The 20188-nt window shown below is 35.8% G+C and overlaps 12 protein-coding genes and 2 pseudogenes across 14 annotated transcripts, besides 1 other annotated feature; 8 read left to right on the forward strand and 6 right to left on the reverse strand.

Moving 5' to 3' along the window:
* Positions 1-20165: part of a mobile genetic element that runs on past the window's edge.
* TVAGG3_0538480 (protein of unknown function, DUF4106 family) lies at positions 948-1391 on the forward strand (the record flags this gene model as incomplete). The annotated part of the gene is made up of 1 exon (XM_051237819.1): positions 948-1391. The coding sequence occupies one exon, from the start codon at positions 948-950 to the stop codon at positions 1389-1391; it is 444 nt and encodes a 147-aa protein (XP_051095643.1).
* Positions 2328-2906, forward strand: TVAGG3_0538490 (uncharacterized protein; the record flags this gene model as incomplete). The annotated part of the gene is made up of 1 exon (XM_051237820.1): positions 2328-2906. The coding sequence occupies one exon, from the start codon at positions 2328-2330 to the stop codon at positions 2904-2906; it is 579 nt and encodes a 192-aa protein (XP_051095644.1).
* On the forward strand, positions 3584-4168 carry TVAGG3_0538500 (HNH endonuclease family; the record flags this gene model as incomplete). Its single annotated transcript, XM_051237821.1, has 1 exon — positions 3584-4168. One exon carries the CDS (start codon positions 3584-3586, stop codon positions 4166-4168), a length of 585 nt encoding a protein of 194 aa, XP_051095645.1.
* On the forward strand, positions 4272-4622 carry TVAGG3_0538510 (uncharacterized protein; the record flags this gene model as incomplete). Its single annotated transcript, XM_051237822.1, has 1 exon — positions 4272-4622. The coding sequence occupies one exon, from the start codon at positions 4272-4274 to the stop codon at positions 4620-4622; it is 351 nt and encodes a 116-aa protein (XP_051095646.1).
* On the reverse strand, positions 4639-5097 carry TVAGG3_0538520 (uncharacterized protein; the record flags this gene model as incomplete). Its single annotated transcript, XM_051237823.1, has 1 exon — positions 4639-5097. The coding sequence occupies one exon, from the start codon at positions 5095-5097 to the stop codon at positions 4639-4641; it is 459 nt and encodes a 152-aa protein (XP_051095647.1).
* On the forward strand, positions 5560-6009 carry TVAGG3_0538530 (protein of unknown function, DUF4106 family; the record flags this gene model as incomplete). The annotated part of the gene is made up of 1 exon (XM_051237824.1): positions 5560-6009. One exon carries the CDS (start codon positions 5560-5562, stop codon positions 6007-6009), a length of 450 nt encoding a protein of 149 aa, XP_051095648.1.
* Positions 6257-6985, reverse strand: TVAGG3_0538540 (organellar and viral DNA polymerase type B; the record flags this gene model as incomplete). The annotated part of the gene is made up of 1 exon (XM_051237825.1): positions 6257-6985. The coding sequence occupies one exon, from the start codon at positions 6983-6985 to the stop codon at positions 6257-6259; it is 729 nt and encodes a 242-aa protein (XP_051095649.1).
* TVAGG3_0538550 (uncharacterized protein) lies at positions 7610-7810 on the forward strand (the record flags this gene model as incomplete). The annotated part of the gene is made up of 1 exon (XM_051237826.1): positions 7610-7810. One exon carries the CDS (start codon positions 7610-7612, stop codon positions 7808-7810), a length of 201 nt encoding a protein of 66 aa, XP_051095650.1.
* On the reverse strand, positions 7839-8465 carry TVAGG3_0538560 (uncharacterized protein; the record flags this gene model as incomplete). Its single annotated transcript, XM_051237827.1, has 1 exon — positions 7839-8465. The coding sequence occupies one exon, from the start codon at positions 8463-8465 to the stop codon at positions 7839-7841; it is 627 nt and encodes a 208-aa protein (XP_051095651.1).
* Positions 9556-10139, forward strand: TVAGG3_0538570 (annotated as a pseudogene). Its single transcript has one exon. A coding segment is annotated over exon 1 (584 nt).
* TVAGG3_0538580 (MazG nucleotide pyrophosphohydrolase domain-containing protein) lies at positions 10310-10876 on the forward strand (the record flags this gene model as incomplete). Its single annotated transcript, XM_051237828.1, has 1 exon — positions 10310-10876. The coding sequence occupies one exon, from the start codon at positions 10310-10312 to the stop codon at positions 10874-10876; it is 567 nt and encodes a 188-aa protein (XP_051095652.1).
* Positions 11335-11806, reverse strand: TVAGG3_0538590 (annotated as a pseudogene). Its single transcript has one exon. A coding segment is annotated over exon 1 (472 nt).
* Positions 14098-14253, reverse strand: TVAGG3_0538600 (uncharacterized protein; the record flags this gene model as incomplete). Its single annotated transcript, XM_051237829.1, has 1 exon — positions 14098-14253. The coding sequence occupies one exon, from the start codon at positions 14251-14253 to the stop codon at positions 14098-14100; it is 156 nt and encodes a 51-aa protein (XP_051095653.1).
* Positions 18570-19388, reverse strand: TVAGG3_0538610 (phage tail repeat-like family; the record flags this gene model as incomplete). The annotated part of the gene is made up of 1 exon (XM_051237830.1): positions 18570-19388. One exon carries the CDS (start codon positions 19386-19388, stop codon positions 18570-18572), a length of 819 nt encoding a protein of 272 aa, XP_051095654.1.
* Positions 20166-20188: the final 23 nt, after the last annotated feature.

Below are 20188 nucleotides of genomic sequence, written 5' to 3' on the forward strand. Positions count from 1 at the left end.
AGATATTGCTTTAACAACTGCAATGAAACATGCAGATACTATGTTTGTACTGTTCAGACGAACTATAAATGACTATTCTTGCTTCTACAACCCTGGTATTAAATACCATATAAACATAGATGGCAAATATTATCCAAGAGAAGAATATTCTACAGTTGAGGATATGAGGTCATACAACTTGACATTAGATGCTATGAACTTTAACAACAACTTCACAACAACCATTAACCCTGAAATGCAAAGTTCTATTATGCCATATGTGAAAGTATGGACTCATACAGGAGCTCAAAAAACTCAATATACAAATGGAGACCGTTCAAACTTTTGGCTTGGCATTCCATTTGCTGACTCAGAAGACTTTATGGGTGGTATTTCAACTGTTGGTACTGTTCAAATACAATATACTGGTGACAGAGACGGTCCAGATGAATGAAAGCAAAGAAGTTTACAAAACCAATAGCACTTTTCACGGAAGATGCTCTTTTGAAGATTCGTTCGATGAAACCTGCTGGGGCTCCTCAGATTGGTATAACGACAGCTTCCATCGAGCAGATTTTGGCAGCAGGTCAGTAAGTTGTTCTTGAACTGACTTCTCTCCGTCAAATATTGACAGTACGCCAGTTTTGACATAATATTGTATTATAAACTTACCTTTAGAAATATCGGTCAGTTTTGTTGTTATATTTTTGTCTGCTTCAAGAACTTTCACCATTTCGTTATACCAACTTTCTTTGCTTTATGAAAATATTTTGGTTCAGCAAAGACTGCTATTCTATAACATTTTCCATTGTTTGTATAAAGAACTATTCTGTCAATGTATTTGTATTGTTTGTGTGTGTAAACTTTGTTCTGCTTCAATTCGAAGAGATACTCAATACGTCCATCTTTTTATTCTAAGTAAAATGTCATTTCCGAAAAATAGAAGCGTAAGTGTTTCAAAAGGTTTAATGGCGGTGGCAGATGTGAAGTTAAATTCACCAACTCAAACAAACAGTCAAAGTGTTGTTGTCAATGTCAAAGAAAGAGATGTTGAAGTGGGGAAACCATACGAAGACGAAGATGGTATAACAATAGTTCCTGTAAAAGAACAACCAACATACCCTGAAGTTAGCAGAGACTTAAGTTCTGTTGCAGATATTCGAAACGACTACCAACAACTTAAAGACAAACTTAAAACTCAGGAGAAGATTTGTCAAGCTTTGGGTATAATGTTAAACTTGGTTGAACACAACCCTGTAAAAGTGAACTCATATGTCATCGCACCTCATGAAATTTTGAAAGAACTATTGAAACTTTTGACAGAGGCAGACGATATAAACATCAAAGAAATAGAACCCGACATTGTTGCTGTGGTGTTTCATATAATGTCATTGACAAGATATACGTTATGAAAGGAGGTGAAACGTTGAACTTAAAATATAGTTTCCCAGACGTCATAAAAATATTTGACGACCACAACATTTCATTAAAATTTACTTGCTAAGTAAATGGCAGAAGACATAGTGGTTTATACTATTACGACTAAAAACCCTGAGTCATATAATTCTATAACAACAAACTTACAAAGTCCTCAAGGACGATATTGTAAACTGACCTTAAACACGATGACGACTAAAGCCTGTTTTGCTCTTTTGACACCAGAAGACTTTGTTGTTGTGAATGGTAAAAAATACTTCTTTGAAGATACTTACTCAGATATACCACCAACAGGTTTTGTTGACTTATTTAATACTTTAAGGACGGATGTAACATGTGCTGCAACTAGAGCAGGTTTCATTATGTTTGGATGTCCGACTGAGTTTAGTATAAACGATATGAGCTATAATACAAAACTTATATCTGGTTTTTACTACCAACAGTTTCCTATAACAGGAAAAGGTGTCATACAAGGTTCTGTTCCATTGACTTTAAGTACACCTATTTTATATATTGTTTCAAACTTAGGTTCAAAGTGTATTCGAATGTCGACAGAAACTACTATGACCAAAAGATACTCATGCGTATAAACAACACTTTCTCTGCTGGTTTGCCTATTGTTCATTCGAATGCAGAGTTTTCAGCTTTAGTAAACTCAAACACTTTAGCAAACATAAACTTAACCTTAGTTGACGCAAACTTTGTTCCTGTAAAACTTTTATGTCCTATGTATTTGTCAATGACGGCAGAAAGTTTCGAATTGGAAGATGCAACTGGTGAAAGTATTGTACTACAAGAACAACTTCAACAACAAATAGCTCAAGAACAACAAATGCAACAAATGCAACAAATGGAACAAATGCAACAACAAAGTCAAGAATAAAAAAAATATTTTTTTTATTTTTATAAAAATGTACAGAATAGACGTTTCAGATTTTTATGACTTCCAAGCGTTCAGAAATATGTGTCCATTTAGAGACTATAACAAAGCAGTCGAGAATTTGAAACGTTTAGTCATTTATGTCGACTCTGCCCCAGAATGTTATGTCATGAAAGAATGGGATGTTGTCTTTAACAAACCAAGAGCAACAATAGTTTCAGAACAAGAATGTAGACAGAAACTTAAGAAAATAAAAGTCGTACAAGTTGGTATGAAGATGTTAGATGCTTGGGATATCTTATTGTCAAAGTTAGAAGATTTTTCAGTTCGTGGTATAAAGTTCTATACACCATCTCCAAACTTCTATTCTATCTTCACTGGATATAAATACGAACAAGTAGAATGGAAAGAAAATGTTATAGAAGCTTGGTTAGACCATGTCAAAGAAATTATATGCAATGGAAACGAAAGAGTCTATGAGTATATCTTATGTTGGTTTGCAAACATCTTACAACATCCAAGTGCTAAAAATGAAACTGCTCTCATCATAATTGGAAAACAAGGAACAGGTAAGAACACTTTCTTTACAGATATCTTTGCAAACTGTTAGAGGGCTATTCGAACCGAATATGACAAACTTAGAAAACATCTGCGGTAAATTTAACTCTCAATAGAGAATATGAAACTTATAGTATGTAACGAACTTCAAAGTATAGATACAACAAAAGTTTTAACTCAGATGCTTTGAAGAGTCTTATAACAGACAAAGTTGGAGTTGTTGAAAGAAAATATAAAGACCAAAGAGTTTGTGAAAATGTTGCAAACTTCATCATGGTTTCAAACAATGTTGTTCCGATGAAGTTAGAAAGTTCTGACAGAAGATATGTAGTTGTCAGAACGTCAGATTCTCATATGCAAGATACAGAATATTTTGACGACTTAGCAGAAACTTTGACACTACTTTTACAACCACTTGTTCTCATATTTCATGACATTAGATATTTCAAAGTTCAATCCAAGACAAATTCCACATACCGAAGAGAGACAAACATTGTTAGAAGCAAACAAGAGTGTATATGAACTGTTTATAGATGAACTACTTTGAGTGTTTAGATGAAAGGTCATTGTACGATTCATAAACAATATTGTCAAGAGTATGGTTATATGACAGCTCTAAACGAACATTCTTGGCAAATGTCAAAAGTCTTTTAGATGTTCAGAATGGCGTATATACAAAGAAAAATTTTTTGAGTAAATTTTAAAAAAAATATTTTTATTTTATTTGAAATGTACGCTGAGTTTGTTGGAGAAGACCGTTGGGAAACTTGTTTGTTAGATGAGAAATATGAAATTCACTGTTGTGAGTCATTTGAAGTCAGAAACAAAAAGACAAAAAGAGTTTTAAGCGAATGGGAGCGAAATGACGGATATGCTGATATGAAGATGGGTGGAAAACACTATCTTAAACATGTTGTCATTGCAACTCATTTTATACTGAATCCTAACAATTTACCTTTTGTAGACCATATAAACCGTATAAGAAACGACAATAGACTTGAAAACTTACGTTGGGTCACTGGTTCTGAAAACAATAAGAACAAAAGCAAATTTGGAGATATAGTATTCGAATTTGTCGACGAACTAGAAGATGAAGCAATTGAAATTACAGACTATGGCAAGCATACGTTTGAGTTTTACTACTACAGCGAAGAACAGGACTCTTTCTACTTTTATACCGGCGTAAACTATAGAAAATTACAAGTATGTTTTACTAAGGCAGACTATGCTTATGTATACGCTAGAGATACAGATGGAAAATACGTTAGACTATTTCTTAACAAATTCAAGAAGCTATATGGCATACCATTTTAAAACGTTTTTAAAAAAATATTTTTTTATCCGATAGAAAAGATGACGAAATATATTTCAGTCAACAAGTACATGACAGACAAAGAAGAACTAGACCCATTCGTATTTGAATGTTTACTTCTACCATTTTGAAAAGTCTACATTTGACAAAGTTTGGAACATCGAACCAGTTAAGTTTGCTATTGTGACTAAAAATGGTGCGAAATTTGAAGACTTAGACATAGAAGGTTTGTTAGCAGTCAAAGAAAATTTTGACAGAAGGTTTTCAAACCTTAAAGAAGGCAAAGCATACAAACTTGTTATACCTTATGAACCAAAGAAAGCAGACGACTATGAATATTATGAGTCTAAGATAGTTGAAGTTCAAGGTAAATTGGGTAAAAAGATTTTAGAGTCTAAACCAGTGTTTGCTCCTAAAGAGGAAGAGAACATTGACATTGACCCAGAAATGTTCTAAAAATAAAATTTTATTTTTACATGTCAAATTTCTTTTTCTCTGGCTCTGGCTCTGGCTCTTTCTTCTCTTCTTCTACTTTCTTTTCTTTCTTTTCTCTCTTCTTCTTCTTCTTCTCTGGTGGAGTTATGTCAAATTTGGCGCAACCATATTTATGTAAAAGGTCTTTGTCCTTTAATAGCTCTTCTATTCTGTTTTCTATTTCATCTTCAAGAACAGCGCATGTGTCTTCTTTGCATTCTAAGAACTTTTGTTGGACTTCATCTTTCCAATCGGCGTCATCTCTGTCAACAAGTCTGTCATTGACAAACTTAAAGACTTCTCTGCTTAATGTTTTATGGTTCTTGTCATATTCCCAGAAACAGAACTTTAGAACAAATTCACCTTTCTTGTTGACACTATGTAAGATTTTATGGTCGACAGATGTTTTGCTGTCGAAAAGTTTGTCTCGAATATAGATAGCGAAATCGCTAGACATTTTCTAAAAGATAAAATTTTTAATTTTTCTAAAAATATGTTAGAAAAAAAGTTTGCTGACATTGACAAGAAATTTGAGAATGTTTTAAACAAGAACAAGAGGAAGTTAGAAAATGCTCAGATAAAGCCTATACATGACAAGTTCTTATTTGCTCAGAATGGTATAACAGGTCTAATTGCACCACCTGGGTCGGGTAAGACTTTCACTTATCTTAAAATGGCTGCACAACAACAAGAACTAGATGAGAAGAACCCATTCTATGAGTTAGTTGTCATTTGTAGTACTTCTGGTCAATTTGACCAAACCGTCAATTCGTTCAAAGATATTATAAAGAAGTCTAAGTTAGTATGTATAAAAGACTCTGAGTTGTTAGATTGGATAAAGAAGTACCAAAGAAGAGTTTTGAAGTACAATGCTATAAATGAGTATGTCAATTCGAAGTTTAAAGACCCAAATGAGGAAATGCAGAGAATATTAGAGAAGAAACACTTCAGAAACAAACAGAAAGAGATAGAATACATTTCGAAGAAATTGCAATCTTACGATTGGAAGACTTACCCTCATAGATGTCTTCTTATCTTAGATGACTTTGCTTCTCATCCTTTGTTAAAGAACAGAGAACAAGACATGTGTCGAATTCTCAAGAAGCTCAGACACTTTAACATTTCAGTTGTCATTTGTGTACAGACAGCCAAGAGTTTAAGTAAGGATGTAAAGAGAATACTTACTGATATCATACTTTTCCCTGGATTGTCCGAAGACGATTTCATGGAACTTATGAAAGAGTCCATGGCAGGTAAGTTTGACAGACATGAACTATGGGAGAAGTACAAAGTCATACAAGACCCTCATACTTCTTTCAGAATTCATATCTACGCAAACAAAGTTCAAATTGTAAAAAGTCAAGCTTGAAAAATAAAGAGTTTTGGCGACCAGGGTTTTTTCACTACTCGCTGTTCTTCATGAAATTTCATACGGAATTCAATAAAAATAATGTTTATGTTAGAATGTTAGATCTAACATGTTTTCTAACATGTTTTCTAACATGGTCTAAAACATACAAAATTCATGAAATTTCATACGGAATTCAATAAAAATAATGTTTATGTTAGAATGTTAGATCTAACATGTTTTCTAACATGTTTTCTAACATAACTATTTACAAGCGTTTTACATGGTATATGTTGCGATGGTTCATGACTCTAAACAATTTCGTAGCTTCTATTTCTTCTGTCAGTACATCGAATGTTTTAACGATACCGAAAGTTTCTTTATACTTCTTCTTGACGTCAGATAGAAGGAAATCGTCAGCAGTTGGATAGTTTTTGTTCAGAAATGCTAACATGTTCATTTTATCTTCTGCTGGCTTTTCTGCTTCTTTCTTTAAGTCTGCATAGTCGTTTCTCATTCTTTCTATCTCTTTGACTGAGTAGTTATATTTCCTCATTGCTGCTTTACATTTAGAACATTGCGGGTTCATTTTTGCGTTATATTCTGAAACCTTACCTGCTAAAACAACTAAGGCGTCAATTGCTCTCTTCATCTCGAACATAGCGGGTCTTATTTGTTCGTTCCATACCTTACCTCTTCTATCTTTATCTCTTATTTCCCAAACACATTTTGCAACTAATGAAACAAAGTTGTCGTAGGTCTTAAATTCTTCGGATTTGTAAAGGTCAGAGATGTTCTTATATACCATGTCGCAATCTTTGTCCATAACCTTATGGTTGCAATGAAATCCTAGAAACTCATAGTTTACCTTTCGTATGAACTTCTTTATTTCTACTGAGTCAGTAACTTTAACTTCAATTTCGTCGAATTCAGGAATAGTGAGTTTTTGTTGTTGGATTTCAGGCAATTTGGGTAAATGGTCAATAATGTCCTGCATTTCATAAAGATACTGTTCATTTGTTTCATCTTTCGCACTACAGTCTAAATTACTTGTTAAAAGTTCTTGCTTTATCTTCTGGATTTTTGTTTCGAAAGTATATGAAGAAGGAATGAAGTTTTTCATCTCTACCAACATAGATGTTGGATTCATAACTAACGAGTTTGGTGCTGTAGTTGTTTGAACTGTTGTTGTGCCGATTGTTGAAATCATATTTTTTATACAAAATAAAAAAATATTTTTTTAAAAAAACCAACTTTATTTTTTATTTCGGGAAAACTCATGAAAATTCAAGAGTTTTAGACCATGTTAGAAAACGTGTTAGAAAACATGTTAGATCTAACATTCTAACATAAACATTATTTTTGCTGAAAAAGTGTTATTTTTTCATGTCCGAAGACTCGAAGGTGCAACACTTCCAAAATACCGACGAACTCAGAAGAGCAGCATGGCAGTATCTTCTTGACAACTTCTTTGAGTTCTCCAGGCACACCTTGGAAAATGCTGAAGAACTCCGACACAGAGAATTTGGAGAAATTGCACTCCAATACTACCTTGACAAACAAAGGGTAAACAAAGGGTAAAATAAGACTAAAAACTTAACGTTTAAAAAGTGACATTTTTATGAGCTCCGAGTCACCGAGAAAACTTGGTCAGATGTTAGCAGCTTACTTCCCTGAGGAGGATGGAAGCGTTACATACGTAAGGTTCAAAAACAACGAACCTGGAATTGCGTACCAAATTCGCAATTACATGACCATGGAAGAGTACGAAAGGTTTCTACAAGAGAAACCAGCTCTAAACAACTCAGAAAAGAAAGAATAAAAAGTTTAACTCGTAATTGTTTATTTTTTTACTTGTATGGGCAAGCTGCAAGAATGAAGTCGACTATCTCGGTCTTTGTCTTGACCAGTTGGACTGCTCTTGCGAGTACGTCTGTTTTACGGTCTCCAGCTGGTGTCTGACCTTCGTAATTGCGCATGTTCTTGAGAGCTCCAGTTGTAAATGGTTGTAGGATGAAGAGTCTCTCAGACTGCTTGAGGTAGTCTTCACGGTCACGAACCGAATCTGTGGTACGAGTCGAATCGGTCGATTTGAGGGAAGAGAGTGAGAGCCTGTCTTCTTCCATAGGGGCTGTGGCATACTCTTTGCGTAAACGGTTCAGACCTTCTTCGAACTCTTGGTCTCTCTTGGACTGAGATTGGAATTTGAATTGGGGTGGAGGGTTTGACATGAACATCCAAGGGTTAGGGAAGTAAGGCATGGGTTGAGGAGGGTAGTTTGGAAAGCCTTGTGGTGGGTAGTTTGGAAAGCCTTGTGGTGGGTAGTAACCTTGAGGTGGAAATTGGTAGTAATTCGGAGGTCCTTGTTGGAACTGAGGTTGCTGTGGGGAGCCTTGTGGAGGTGGAACCTGTTGTGGTGCTGGAGCATGCTGTTCTTCTGGCTGTGGAACGGGTTCAGTAGGTGGGACGTCGGACATTCGTTTGTGTCTTAACCGTCTTTGTTCTGAAACAATATAATATTGTCTTGAAAAAGTACAATATTGTCTTGAAAAAGTACAATATTGTCTTGAAAAAGTACAACATTGTCTTGAAAAAGTACAACATTGTCTTGAAAAAGTACAACATTGTTCTGAAAAAGTACAACATTGTTCTGAAAAAGTACAACATTGTTCTGAAAAAGTTCAAGACTTGTTCTGAAAAAGTACAGCCGTACTCAAATTTGAGAGACATTGTACTGAATTTATACAACATTGTTCTGAAAAAGTACAACATTGTCTTGAAAAAGTACAACATTGTCTTGAAAAAGTACAACATTGTCTTGAAAAAGTACAACATTGTCTTGAAAAAGTACAATATTGTACTGACTCAGTATGGAGCTTGACCCCTTAGACGAAGCAATTTATCTAATTGAGGTAAATGAAACCGTGAAGGAATATCTCAGCAAGTGCAAACCAAGCAAGTCCATTGGCTTCTGGTTGTCCAAGAATAGTGTCTTAAAGTTGGAAATTGAAACAGGTGTTGCAATTCAAGTTCCAGAAGGCACTGCATTCGATGATATTAAGGATGTGAAGAAAGAAGCCCTCTTGAAGTTCTTCATGAAACGTCCTTGGATACTACTTCCATATCGTGAGAGCCCAATTCCACGAATTACACAAATTCTCAGAGCACTACTTCACTACTCTGGACAGCCGTTCTTCATAACCTCAGAAGGCGACATCCAACCAATTCAGTAAACATCTCATTTTAACTTCACTTTTTTTATGTTTTTACTCACACTCGTACTCAACAGGTTTGTGTACAACTATTTCAACTGTGAACCTTGTATTGACCGGTCTTCCTGCAAATGCAAGTTCGGTCAATACACAATTTATGGTGGCAAGAAAGACAGTGGGGAATGTTATTCTGACATCTGTTGTTGCGCTCGAGAGAGAATTGAAATTCCAGACCCAACTCCAACAAGAACTCTCAAGTTGCCGAAGACTCATGTGAAGAAGAAGCCTTCTGGTAAGTTTCTTATAGCCATATACATGGCACGCTTTGAGTAAAAACATTTTTTTCATTTTTTGAATGAAGCAAGTTAAATTCGTCCCACACCAAACTCAATGGACCGATGAAGAGTTTCAAGCTATGGTTGAAGGTGTTGAGAACGACATAGACGGCGAACTTGAAGGAGCTCAAACCACAATTGCAACCAAAATTGCAGAAGTCAAGGAAAAATAGCTCCACTTAAAGCTACCAAAGCTACTCTTGACCTCATGGATACTTACCGTTTAGAAGTAAAGAGTGGAATAAGACAATTAAAATTAAAACTTCTAAACTACGAAGCTATACTCCAAAAGTTAGCAGAAATGAGAAGACTTTACCAGAGCTACTTACATGTAAGGGACTTACCTTCAAGCAGTCCGACCAAAGATGAATTTTCTGACATTGTCCCAATTTTGTCCGAAAGTCAGCTCAGATGTTTTGAACTGCTCCCAACATATCCAGAATATGAACGTTTGCCTGAACTCTTCCGCAATCTCAAAAAACGTTTTTTGGTTCTCATGTTCGAAACTTTTATCGGAAGAGACAACAAACGTTCAGAAGAAGAACAAGATATTATTTTAAACTTGTTGTATGACTTAACCGTCATAACAAGCTTTTTGAAGTAAAACCGTCATTCTCAAACCACTTCATTTTTTCGATGTCCGAACAAGCACCGAAGCCGAACACAATGGAAGATGTCCTTTCAATGTTGCCAGACAAGCGCCCAGTTCAAATTCAAATTTTGAATTTGAAAGCTCATCTGACAAACACCGTTAAGACTCTCCAAAGTAGTCTTATGGAAGAGATGAAGGGACTTAAAGGTGAGTTCCTCATGAACCAAGCTTCCAATGAGAAAGTCCTGAACGATTTGACGGAAACCTTGCGCATTTACGCGAGAGAGAACCGAGACCTTGCCAGACTCATCTACCGTTTCTTCGAAGAGATAGACGCCATCTGGAAGGTACTCGGAAAGGACAGAACCTCCAACACCGTACTTCGTGAACACAGAATTGCCGAAGGAATTGTCGAGGAAGAAGAGAAACACGAAGAAGAGGAAGAGGAAGAAGAGGAAGAAGAGAAACACGAAGAAGAGGAAGTTTGGGCAACCCTTGTTGCCGATGACACTTACGAAATTTCCCAACCCTACCCATACCAAATCCGCAACAAGGAGACCGGCAAGGTTCTTACCCCAGTTCTCAACAACTTGGGACACTTGAACCTTACCCTTCGGAATTACGGTTCAATCTCCATGGGCAAGCTTGTCGCAATTCAATGGGTTCCAAATCCAAACAAGAGGACGAAGGTCAGACACATTGACGGTGACAAGCTCAACAACCGTAAGGAGAACCTCGAGTGGTTCTAAGAGTAAAAAAATTTTATTTTAGGGGGAAACCCCGAGTAAATTTAAGTTTTTAGTTGCGTAAGCGGCTTAAATTAAGGATAATTTGGACAAGTAGTTCCTGACCTCTGAATTGGACTCTTTCGTCATCCCAGTTGCGTAGGAGGTCGTCCCAGAGGAGTTGGTAGAATTGCCATTCCAAGGACGATTTGTCCTCCCAGGCATTGAGGATGTACTGCTCGTAGAGTCTCATGACCTCTGCCTTGCACCAGACACCCTCTCCCTTGGAACGTAAGGCTTCTTCGAAGTGCTCGAATGCGATTGGCTGCGGGACCATCCGAAATGACACTTTTTGTCCGTTTGGTCAATGTTCGTGTCTCGTGCCATAGTCGACGAAAATACAGACAAACAGGTTATATATGAGTTTGAGACCAAGAATGGTGTAACTCGACCTGTCCGATTCAAATTCGAATAAAAATTTTTTATTTCATGCAATGTTTTATTTCTGTGCCGTCTTCAAGTATGCCCCAGTACTTACGCTTGGAGAGGACATGAACTTCGGTGAAAATTTTGTCCAATTTGAATTGACCCATCTTTTCACCGACCATTCCCATTTCAATGAGTTTGTTATAGCCTTCTTCGTTCGTCATGAGCGCATCGATGTTCTCATAGTAAACCTTCACTTTGGATTTAACTTCGGAGAAGAATTTGTTGTAGTTGTCAAGGACTGCCTTTGCGAACTGAGGGTAAGACCAATGTTCGACAATAGGTTTTACTGTGGTTACTAAGCCACCTTGACCTTGAGTAAATTCGTATTTCAAAACAAAAGGGGAGAACCTTTCAACAAAGTTGTCGACCTTCTCATAGTGTTTACTCTTCATCTTTTGAGGTTTCTTAATGGAATATCCCCATGTCGAATTCATAAGCAATTTGAGTGTCATTGCAAGTTTGGGGTTTGAAGCTTTCCTAATATCATACAGTTGTTGTATGACTTTTTCCAACTGTATAGTTCCTTCCTGGGAACTCACCGTCTTCGTTTGGAATTCCAGTTGGGATATATTGGACGAACCTCATGTACGCAGCGTTAAGGTCGACATAGTATATCTTTTTCATCTGAGTCGAACTTGTCGCAACCAATGGGTCCAGTTCGTGGAAATTCAAGTGAGTCTCTTATCTTCTGAGAAACTTCGCCTGCTATCTCATAAACATCGTCGAAGCAACCTGTTTCATATAAAACCTTCTGACCTAACTCAGATGCTCTCAATACAATTTGACGTCAATTGGATGTCTCAATGGAAGTTTGTTTATGCATCTTGAAGTTCTTGCAACCTCATTGGAAGTTCTTCTGGTTCAGGTTGGTATCCGAACAATCCAACTCCTTTTGGAACTGTGTACTTCTTTTGTGCTAGAACTTTGTCTGGAACAACTTTTGGTCTTGCTAACAATGAAAAGTTTGTTTCGTCTTTTGGTACAAAAGTTTCTGTCAGCTTGTCATCTGGAATTGGTTCAACAAACCTTTCTCGAAAAGAATGTTTTACAGCTCTGACAATGTTGCACTTGCCTTTTCCGAACAATGGGTTTGTAAGACTTTCGTTCAACATGAAGTGGTTGTGGACAATTACAATCTTCAACCATGGTAAGTCTTTGTCAACAACATAGTCGTCATGTGAAGAACCTTTAGCTGTAGGTATGTTGACTCGGATATTGACATTTGCCAACGTGCAACTTTTGCCAATTGACCTCTGAGAATGTACCTTGTCTTACACATGACTCAAGATACTTCATCTTCTCATCTGTAACAAGACCAGAGTTCCTGAGACATGTAAGAATACAAGGTTCATTGACAATTGTTTCAATTGAATTGTAAATTCCATACCTTGTCAAGTCAATGTCAGACTTATTTATGAACGGGAAGTATCCAGCATGTTGTCTGACTGCTTGAGGGTTAGGTTGGTACCATTCAAATTTTACACTTGCAATTCCTTCAATTGCATTCAAAATGTCTGAGTCGGAGTCAACCATTTGTTCTCTCTTTGTAGTCTTGAAAGCGTCAAGAAGCATTGCAGCTGTTGTGACATTGCCATGTGCAATAGTATATGACCGTCCAAATCTGTTACGGTTAGTCTGAGATTGTATCCTTTCTTATTTCCGTCTTGTATGGCAGCAAGTACTCCCATGAAGCCTTCTTTGTTCTTTCCTTCGTCAAGTTTACTGTAAAGGTTCGACCAGATGTAATTTGACTTCTAACTTCACGGTACTTTTCATATGCATATCTTGTTCTTTCCATGGGAGCATGTTTGTCTTCACCTTTTCCTTTTTTCCTTCTCAAAGGATGCAATTGTTCGTCGTGTTTCCAGTAGAATCTGGCAAAGCCGTCGTGTCCTTCAACTTGAGGTTCAGAAACATCGAAAGGCATGTCCATAAGACGTTCTTCTTCTAACCTCTCTAGTCTGTTTGGATAATTGGCGCGCGCTGTTTCCAAGTCCATTTCATAGCGAAGACCAGACAGTTTGTCATAGACTTTTATGGGTCTTCCCTTCCTATATTTAAAATTCTTCGAAACTTTCCAACCATATCTTTCTAACTCTGCTTTTATTCTAGCAGACTTTCTATCCATTCTATATGGGGGCATTTTTATAAAAATAAAAAAATGTTTTTTTTCTTTACTTTACGTAACCACCGGCTGCCATAAGTCTTTGACGCCAACCCATACCAGCTAATGAAGGTTGACTAACCTTTGTTTTGGTTTATCTTCAGTTTTGGCTTCCCTTCTTCTATCGGTTTTTCGTCACTTTTCGGTTCCTCTGACTTTACCTCACTTGCAGGTATGGTTGTGTCGTCAACATCTTCATAAATATCATATGCATTTGTTTTTGTTTTCCTTTCAACTTTTTGTGTTTGTTGTAAAGTTTAGAATATTTCGACTCTAAGTCAATGAGATGTTCTATAATGAACTGTTGGTCAGTGAAGTAAACTTTTCCATCTGTTGTCTCGAAAGCTCCTTCAGACTTCAATATTTTATTTGTGAGAGTCTGTTTCTTTTTGAGATACTAGCCGTTCCATTTCTATGAAAAGTGACTTTGTAGTTAGGGTTTGTATTTCCAGACCTGGCACTTTCTATTATTGAATTTTTCTCTTCATCTGTAAGTTCTTTGACAGGTTTTGACAATGGTTCTGAACTTTTTGTTTGTGGTGTCAAATCTACCGTTTCAACTTCTTCGGTCATTTCATCTCAGTAAAAAATTTTAGTTTGGTTTGTTTTCAACTGGTTGTTTAGGTTTTTTAAGTCGGTCTAAAACTTCTTGAGGTATAGGAAGAACTTGACAAACACGTGGTTGTGTAACTGCTGGAAGCCGACAAATCCATCTTGAGCCCATTTGTCTCAATGCTGTATTGTTCATTTCATCTCAGTAAAAAAATTTACATTCCCACGTTTGAGGCGGTTGCGGTTGGTTGTTGTTTACCCACTGTTGTGCATGGTTATATCCTCTGTTAAAGAATCTTTCACCTTGGTCCATGTAGTGCCCTGCTTGGTTATAGTAGTCATTTGCTTTGTTATAGTAGTTTCCTGCTTGTCTTCCTACATTGTCCATCCATCCTTGAACTTTTCCTCTTGTTTCAGGATTTGGAATAAGATTTGCTGCATCTCGTGCTACATCCCAACCTTTCTGTACAGTTTGTATAATAGGTTGTGCTTTCTCTTTAAGTATACCTAATGTACTCAAAATCTTCCTTCCAATTCCAAATGCACCTCTGGCTATTGTTCCCACTGCGGGCAAAAATCTGGATGCAACTCCTGCTAATGCGCCAAATAAACCCATTTCTTATAGGGTAAAAAATGACGAATCCAAACAAGGACCCCTATGTTTCTAAGGCAACAAAGAAAGCACTCATGATAAAAATCTTTAGTTCAACACCAAATGCTTGGTTTATGGATATCTTGGAAAACATTCCGAGGTATAGAGAAGATGGACCACCATACTGGCTAATATTTGTCGGTCAAAACACAAGATACTGTGAAGCCATACCATTACAGTCCAAAAAATATTTTAGATGTGAAAACTGCTTTGACAATATTTGTTGACAAATACCATCCAACAAAACTGACATCTGACTGTGAACGTTCTTTCAAATCAGACGATATTAAAAACTATCTGCGTTCAAAAAATGTAAACCAATATTTCATTGTCGACCAAAACCATTCTGCTCTTGGTGTCATTGACAGTTGTATAAAAATCTTAAGAGACTTAAATCAACCACAAGTGGTGAGGTAGATGAAATGTCATATGACGACAAATATAGACACTTCTCCATGGCAAAGATGAGACAAGTTTTAAATATTTACAATAGCCGTAAACAAAAAGGTTTGGGAAACCACTCCCCCGAAGAAATGAAAAACAACCCCGACTTAGAGAAAGACTATATATTTAATAGTTTAGTCAAAAGAGACAAACAAGAAAGAATGCCAGGCTTCAAACTTAAGAAAGGTGACAAAGTAAAAATAGAAATACCTAAACGCGACCCATATGAAAATACTATTGACTATGACAACAATGGGAACTCGACAGGTACTCGCATTCGTGTTCGTAAAATAGAAGAAAGTATACAAGAGAATATTATGAAGTTTTAGGCAAACATGGCAAAATGTACACACTGCAAGCAGAAGATAAAACTACTATTGTCAGACCTCGTTTCAAACTTGTCAAGTTTCAAAGTTAGGTGGTATACTTTCAAAGACAGTTCCTAACAAATATAAGACAACTCCTGACGAATATGCTAAAGAAGTTGAAAATGACGACTAAGCATTTCTATACCATGCGTAAACTGTCATGTAAGGTGGCATGTAGTCTTTACTCTGTCCCGTTGTTTGCGTATACCCTGAAACGCGATGTGTATGGCTTCCTCCTACCTCAGTGTTACTCCAGTAACAATTTATAGCAAACTTAACGTCCTCTTTAACATCATATCCTTTACCTTTTGTCATTCCTGACCAATCCCAAAATCTATGACTATGCAAACCTGCTTCAGATGTACTTAAATTTATGTAGTGACTGTGCGCAGGTAAATTTGCACCTGAAATCGTTTTACTTCCACCTGTTTCCTTTGAAGAGTTTGCACAATACAAAAACCTGTCGACTATTTGAGTCCAAGTTCCAAAACCAAGTACTACTTCTGGTCTGGTAGAGTTCATTGACGTATAAATAGAGCCTATAGGATATAGTGTTTGAAGTATTTCTGTCTTTAACGTTTGAAGCTCTGTTTTGTCAGCTTTTTTATCTAACTCTCATCGTTAACATATGTTTTGTCAGCTTTTTTATCTAACTCATCGTTAACATATGTTTTGTCAGCTTTTTTATCATATAAATCTTGAGCAGTGAATTTAACTTTGTTTTCATCCTCCATGACATAGACATTTCTACATTTAATGTCTTTCATCGTTGTTATGTCATCCTCCGATGTTAAACCTTGTGGAAAGTTAGGAGGTTTCCAATTTAATACATCCCACCAGTTCCATCAGGTTCTTCAACCGTTCCTGCAATATTTTCTATACCAACAGTTGCGAAGAAATCGTGTGTATGTCCAACGTCACTTTTCCTGTTTAAGGTTTCTTGTAAGTTTGTAATATTTGCAATGGTATGTGTATGAGTCTTTTTAGAATATTCTTTGTCAGCTCTTGTCACTTCACTTGACATTTTATTGTCAACATATGTTTTATCTGCTAGTTCAGGATGAGTATGTTCTTTCGTTGCATATGTTGCATCTGCTCTGTCATGTTCTTCTTGAACTTTTTCAATGACATACTCTTTGTCAGCTTTGTTGTCAATATCTGCCTTCAAAAGAAGTTCATCTATAGGTTTCTCGTTTAAAGTTCTTTTTGTTGGATTTATACAAACAGTATGGTTCTTACTGTCTTGAAACAGAAACTCGTCTGTCATTGGGTTTATCGTCAGTTTTAAGTTTCCTTCTTTCAATGACTCAGATATCTTAGAATAGTTTGAAAGTTTGTTGTGTTCTTATTTAGAGCTTGCATAATGAGTTGTCGGTTGTGTTGTATTTCTCTCATAGACGCTGTTTCTTTCGACATTTTTATTCTAGATAAAATATGCTTCCAATAGAAAAAGAAAATTCAAGAGTTGCTACAACTAAACCATTAGATGAACTTTTTACGAATGTCGGTCAAAAGTTTGAGACAGAGACCGTAAAGCATGAAGGCTATCGTTTTGACTACCCACTTAGATGGCTAAGAGACCCATCTGTCACAAAAGCTATTGGCTTTCGTAGAATGAAGTTTGTGTCTGTAGAAGATAAAAGTTTTCCATTTATTGTAAGGTTTCATATAGATTATATATCTGAAGGGAAACGAAAAATGTGGGAAGAAATTGAGCTAATACAAGTTGACCTTTCATCTTCTCTACAGACTGCGTTAAAAAATATAGAAGATAAAATAAATTCATGTTATGCAAAATATGCTGATGAATATGCAAATACCGAGAGCACACTTTATGTGAGAATTGTATATGACAAACAAAATTCACAAGTGTCATTTCAAATCTACGAAGACAATCCAAAGAAAGACGAACAAATATATACAGAATTCACTGCAATGTCATGGTATTATTTGCAAAGAATGTTAAATCAGAAAGTCGAACTTCCTTTAGCAAATATTTACAGTCGATATGCAAGAGATGAACCATATTTATTTAAAGATGTTTTCGACCAGCTGCTATTATTGTTCATGCTTCATTTTCTGGCGCCCAAAACTCTTTCTTATGCTTGGCAAATGACTTTTACGAAAAACCTACAAAGTTATACGAACCACCAAGTGGAAGTATTTCAGACTTTCAAGTATGGTTTACTACAGATGGAAGAAAAAGAATAATTCCATTATACCATGCGTTTTACTTAGAACTTAGTTTCATATACAACTACTATCGAACGATAAAAATATAATTTTTTAATACGGTTGAGGTGTTGGATTTGGTTGCCAACTAGACTGTGGTGCAGGTTCAGGCTGTTGTATAACAGGAGCTTGTTCTTCTGGTTCAGGGTCTTTAGGTATAATACCAACAAACTGACCTACTCTTTTACCAATATTTTTGACTCCGTTCCAAATTCCTTTTCCGACAGATTTTATTCCATTCCATATACCTCTTCCAACATTTCGAAAGAAGTTTCCTATTCTTCCAAAGAAACCCATTTTACTATATGTAAAAATCTAATGTCCGCCTAGTCTCTTACGTTTCCTGTTGAGTTCCATAGCATTCTTTAACTGGAGCTCATACATTCTGTTTCTCCTCTGGTAGAAAACATACTCTGGGTCAACTCCTGTGTTCGCGTCATCTGCATAGAGTTGTTTATATCCCACTTCGGGTTTGTATAAAACTCTTTCCATCTCATATTTGCATACCATGGTGGCAAACCTAACGCAGCGTCATTTGACATGGCAGTTTGCATTTGTACATCTGTTGGCACTTGACCATAGTTTGCCATTGCAGTTTGTATTCTAACTTCATTTGGAATATTCTCTGGGTTTGGTTGTCCAGGTTGCTGTGCATTCGCTAAGTTCTGTGCGTCCATTTAATATTAGATAAAAATATCTCTTACGAGTACATATACTGGACATTTGCAGGCATTGGTTCATCTTCATATTCTCTATATCTTTCTGCCACGTCAAATAAATAAATGACACAATGGAAAAAACCTAAAACAAGTAGTCCTATTTCAAACCACATTTACTTACTAGTAAAATTTCTTTGTTATGACACTTTCTCCAGTTTATAGGACCTCTCTCATATTCTATCTTATCGTATCTAAACTCATAGTCATGTATGTCCTCTAACCATCTCATGACACTTTCCAAACCACTTTTATCGGATGTAAAGTAAAAGCATGGATGGTTATGTAAAACGTCTAAAGTTTCTAAAGAGTCTCTCAAAGTCCAGTCTACTTGGTATTGAAAATCCCATGTGTTATAGAACGGCGGGTCCACTATAAAGAAAACATTTTCCTTGTCTTTATATTTTTCATACAACTCTGTCCAATGACATCTCACAAACTCTATACCCTCAATATATTTTTCTATGTCCTCTTTGAAAACATTTGTATAGTTAAGATATAAAACTTTTGACATAAGTGTTTCAATGTCATGAACTCTTATAGCACCACTATATAATAGTCTAGCAGATATACTATCCCAGTCTATATATTCTGCTTTTTTCAAAACCTCTCTGACAATATCTTTCTTATCTAATGGTATACGTTCCATCTTACCTATAGGTATCTTTTCTTTCAACTCTTTCAATATATTGTTTGTGTCTGGAATATGTTTGAGACGGTCCATATAGTTGTCGAAGTCATTGCATATAATCTTTGAGTCTGGGAATATTATATGGCACAAATGGGATATATAGAAACTTCCACCGAACAAATCTACAAATGTTAGACCATTCGGTAGTTTCTTAAGTTCTCTCAATAGAATATCTTTACATCTACTCTTATTTCCAAAGAAGGGTAACGGTGGTTTTGTAAAATTCATTTTATATATATATAATAAAAATGTTTTTACCTGAAAAGTGACAGAAAAGTGACAAAACATGAAAACTACTCGGTTAAGGTTTTTGACAGATGTTTTGTTAAGATTTCATCGTAAAGACTTTGTTGAGACTTCTTCGTAAATGACCAAAAAATAATGTTTATGTTAGAATGTTAGATCTAACACCTTTTCTAACATGTTTTCTAACATCGTAGAAAACTCATGAATTTCTTCGTAAAGACTTTGTTAAGACTTCTTCATCTAATTTCTCATGAACTTTCTTGTCTATGTTTTGTTAAGATTTCTTCGTAAATGTTTTGTTAAGATTTCTTCGTAAATGTTTTGTTGAGATTTCATCGTAAATGACCCTAGTAGTATATTTTTGGTGTAAATTTCATGAAAATTCAAGAGGGTAGAAAAGAGGTTAGAAAAGAGGTTAGATATACCCTTCTACCCTAAAATATATTTTTGGTGTAAATTTCATGAAAATTCAAGAGTTTTAGACCATGTTAGAAAACATGTTAGAAAACATGTTAGATCTAACATTCTAACATAAACATTATTTTTGGGTCATTTACACTCATGAACTTTCTTGTCTATGTTTTGTTAAGACTTCTTCGTAAATGTTTTGTTAAGACTTCTTCGTAAATGTTTTGTTAAGACTTCTTCGTAAAGACTTTGTAAAGACTTCATTTATACTAAACATCTTCGGGGGCTAGAAGGCACGAAGTGCCTGGAAGCCCCACTCCCTTTTTTTTTTTTTTTTTTTTTTTTTTTTTTTTTTTAAATAAAATAAAAATAAA

Source organism: Trichomonas vaginalis, chromosome II, assembly GCF_026262505.1.
Source record: "Trichomonas vaginalis G3 chromosome II, whole genome shotgun sequence".
Taxonomy (NCBI): Eukaryota; Parabasalia; order Trichomonadida; family Trichomonadidae; genus Trichomonas; species Trichomonas vaginalis.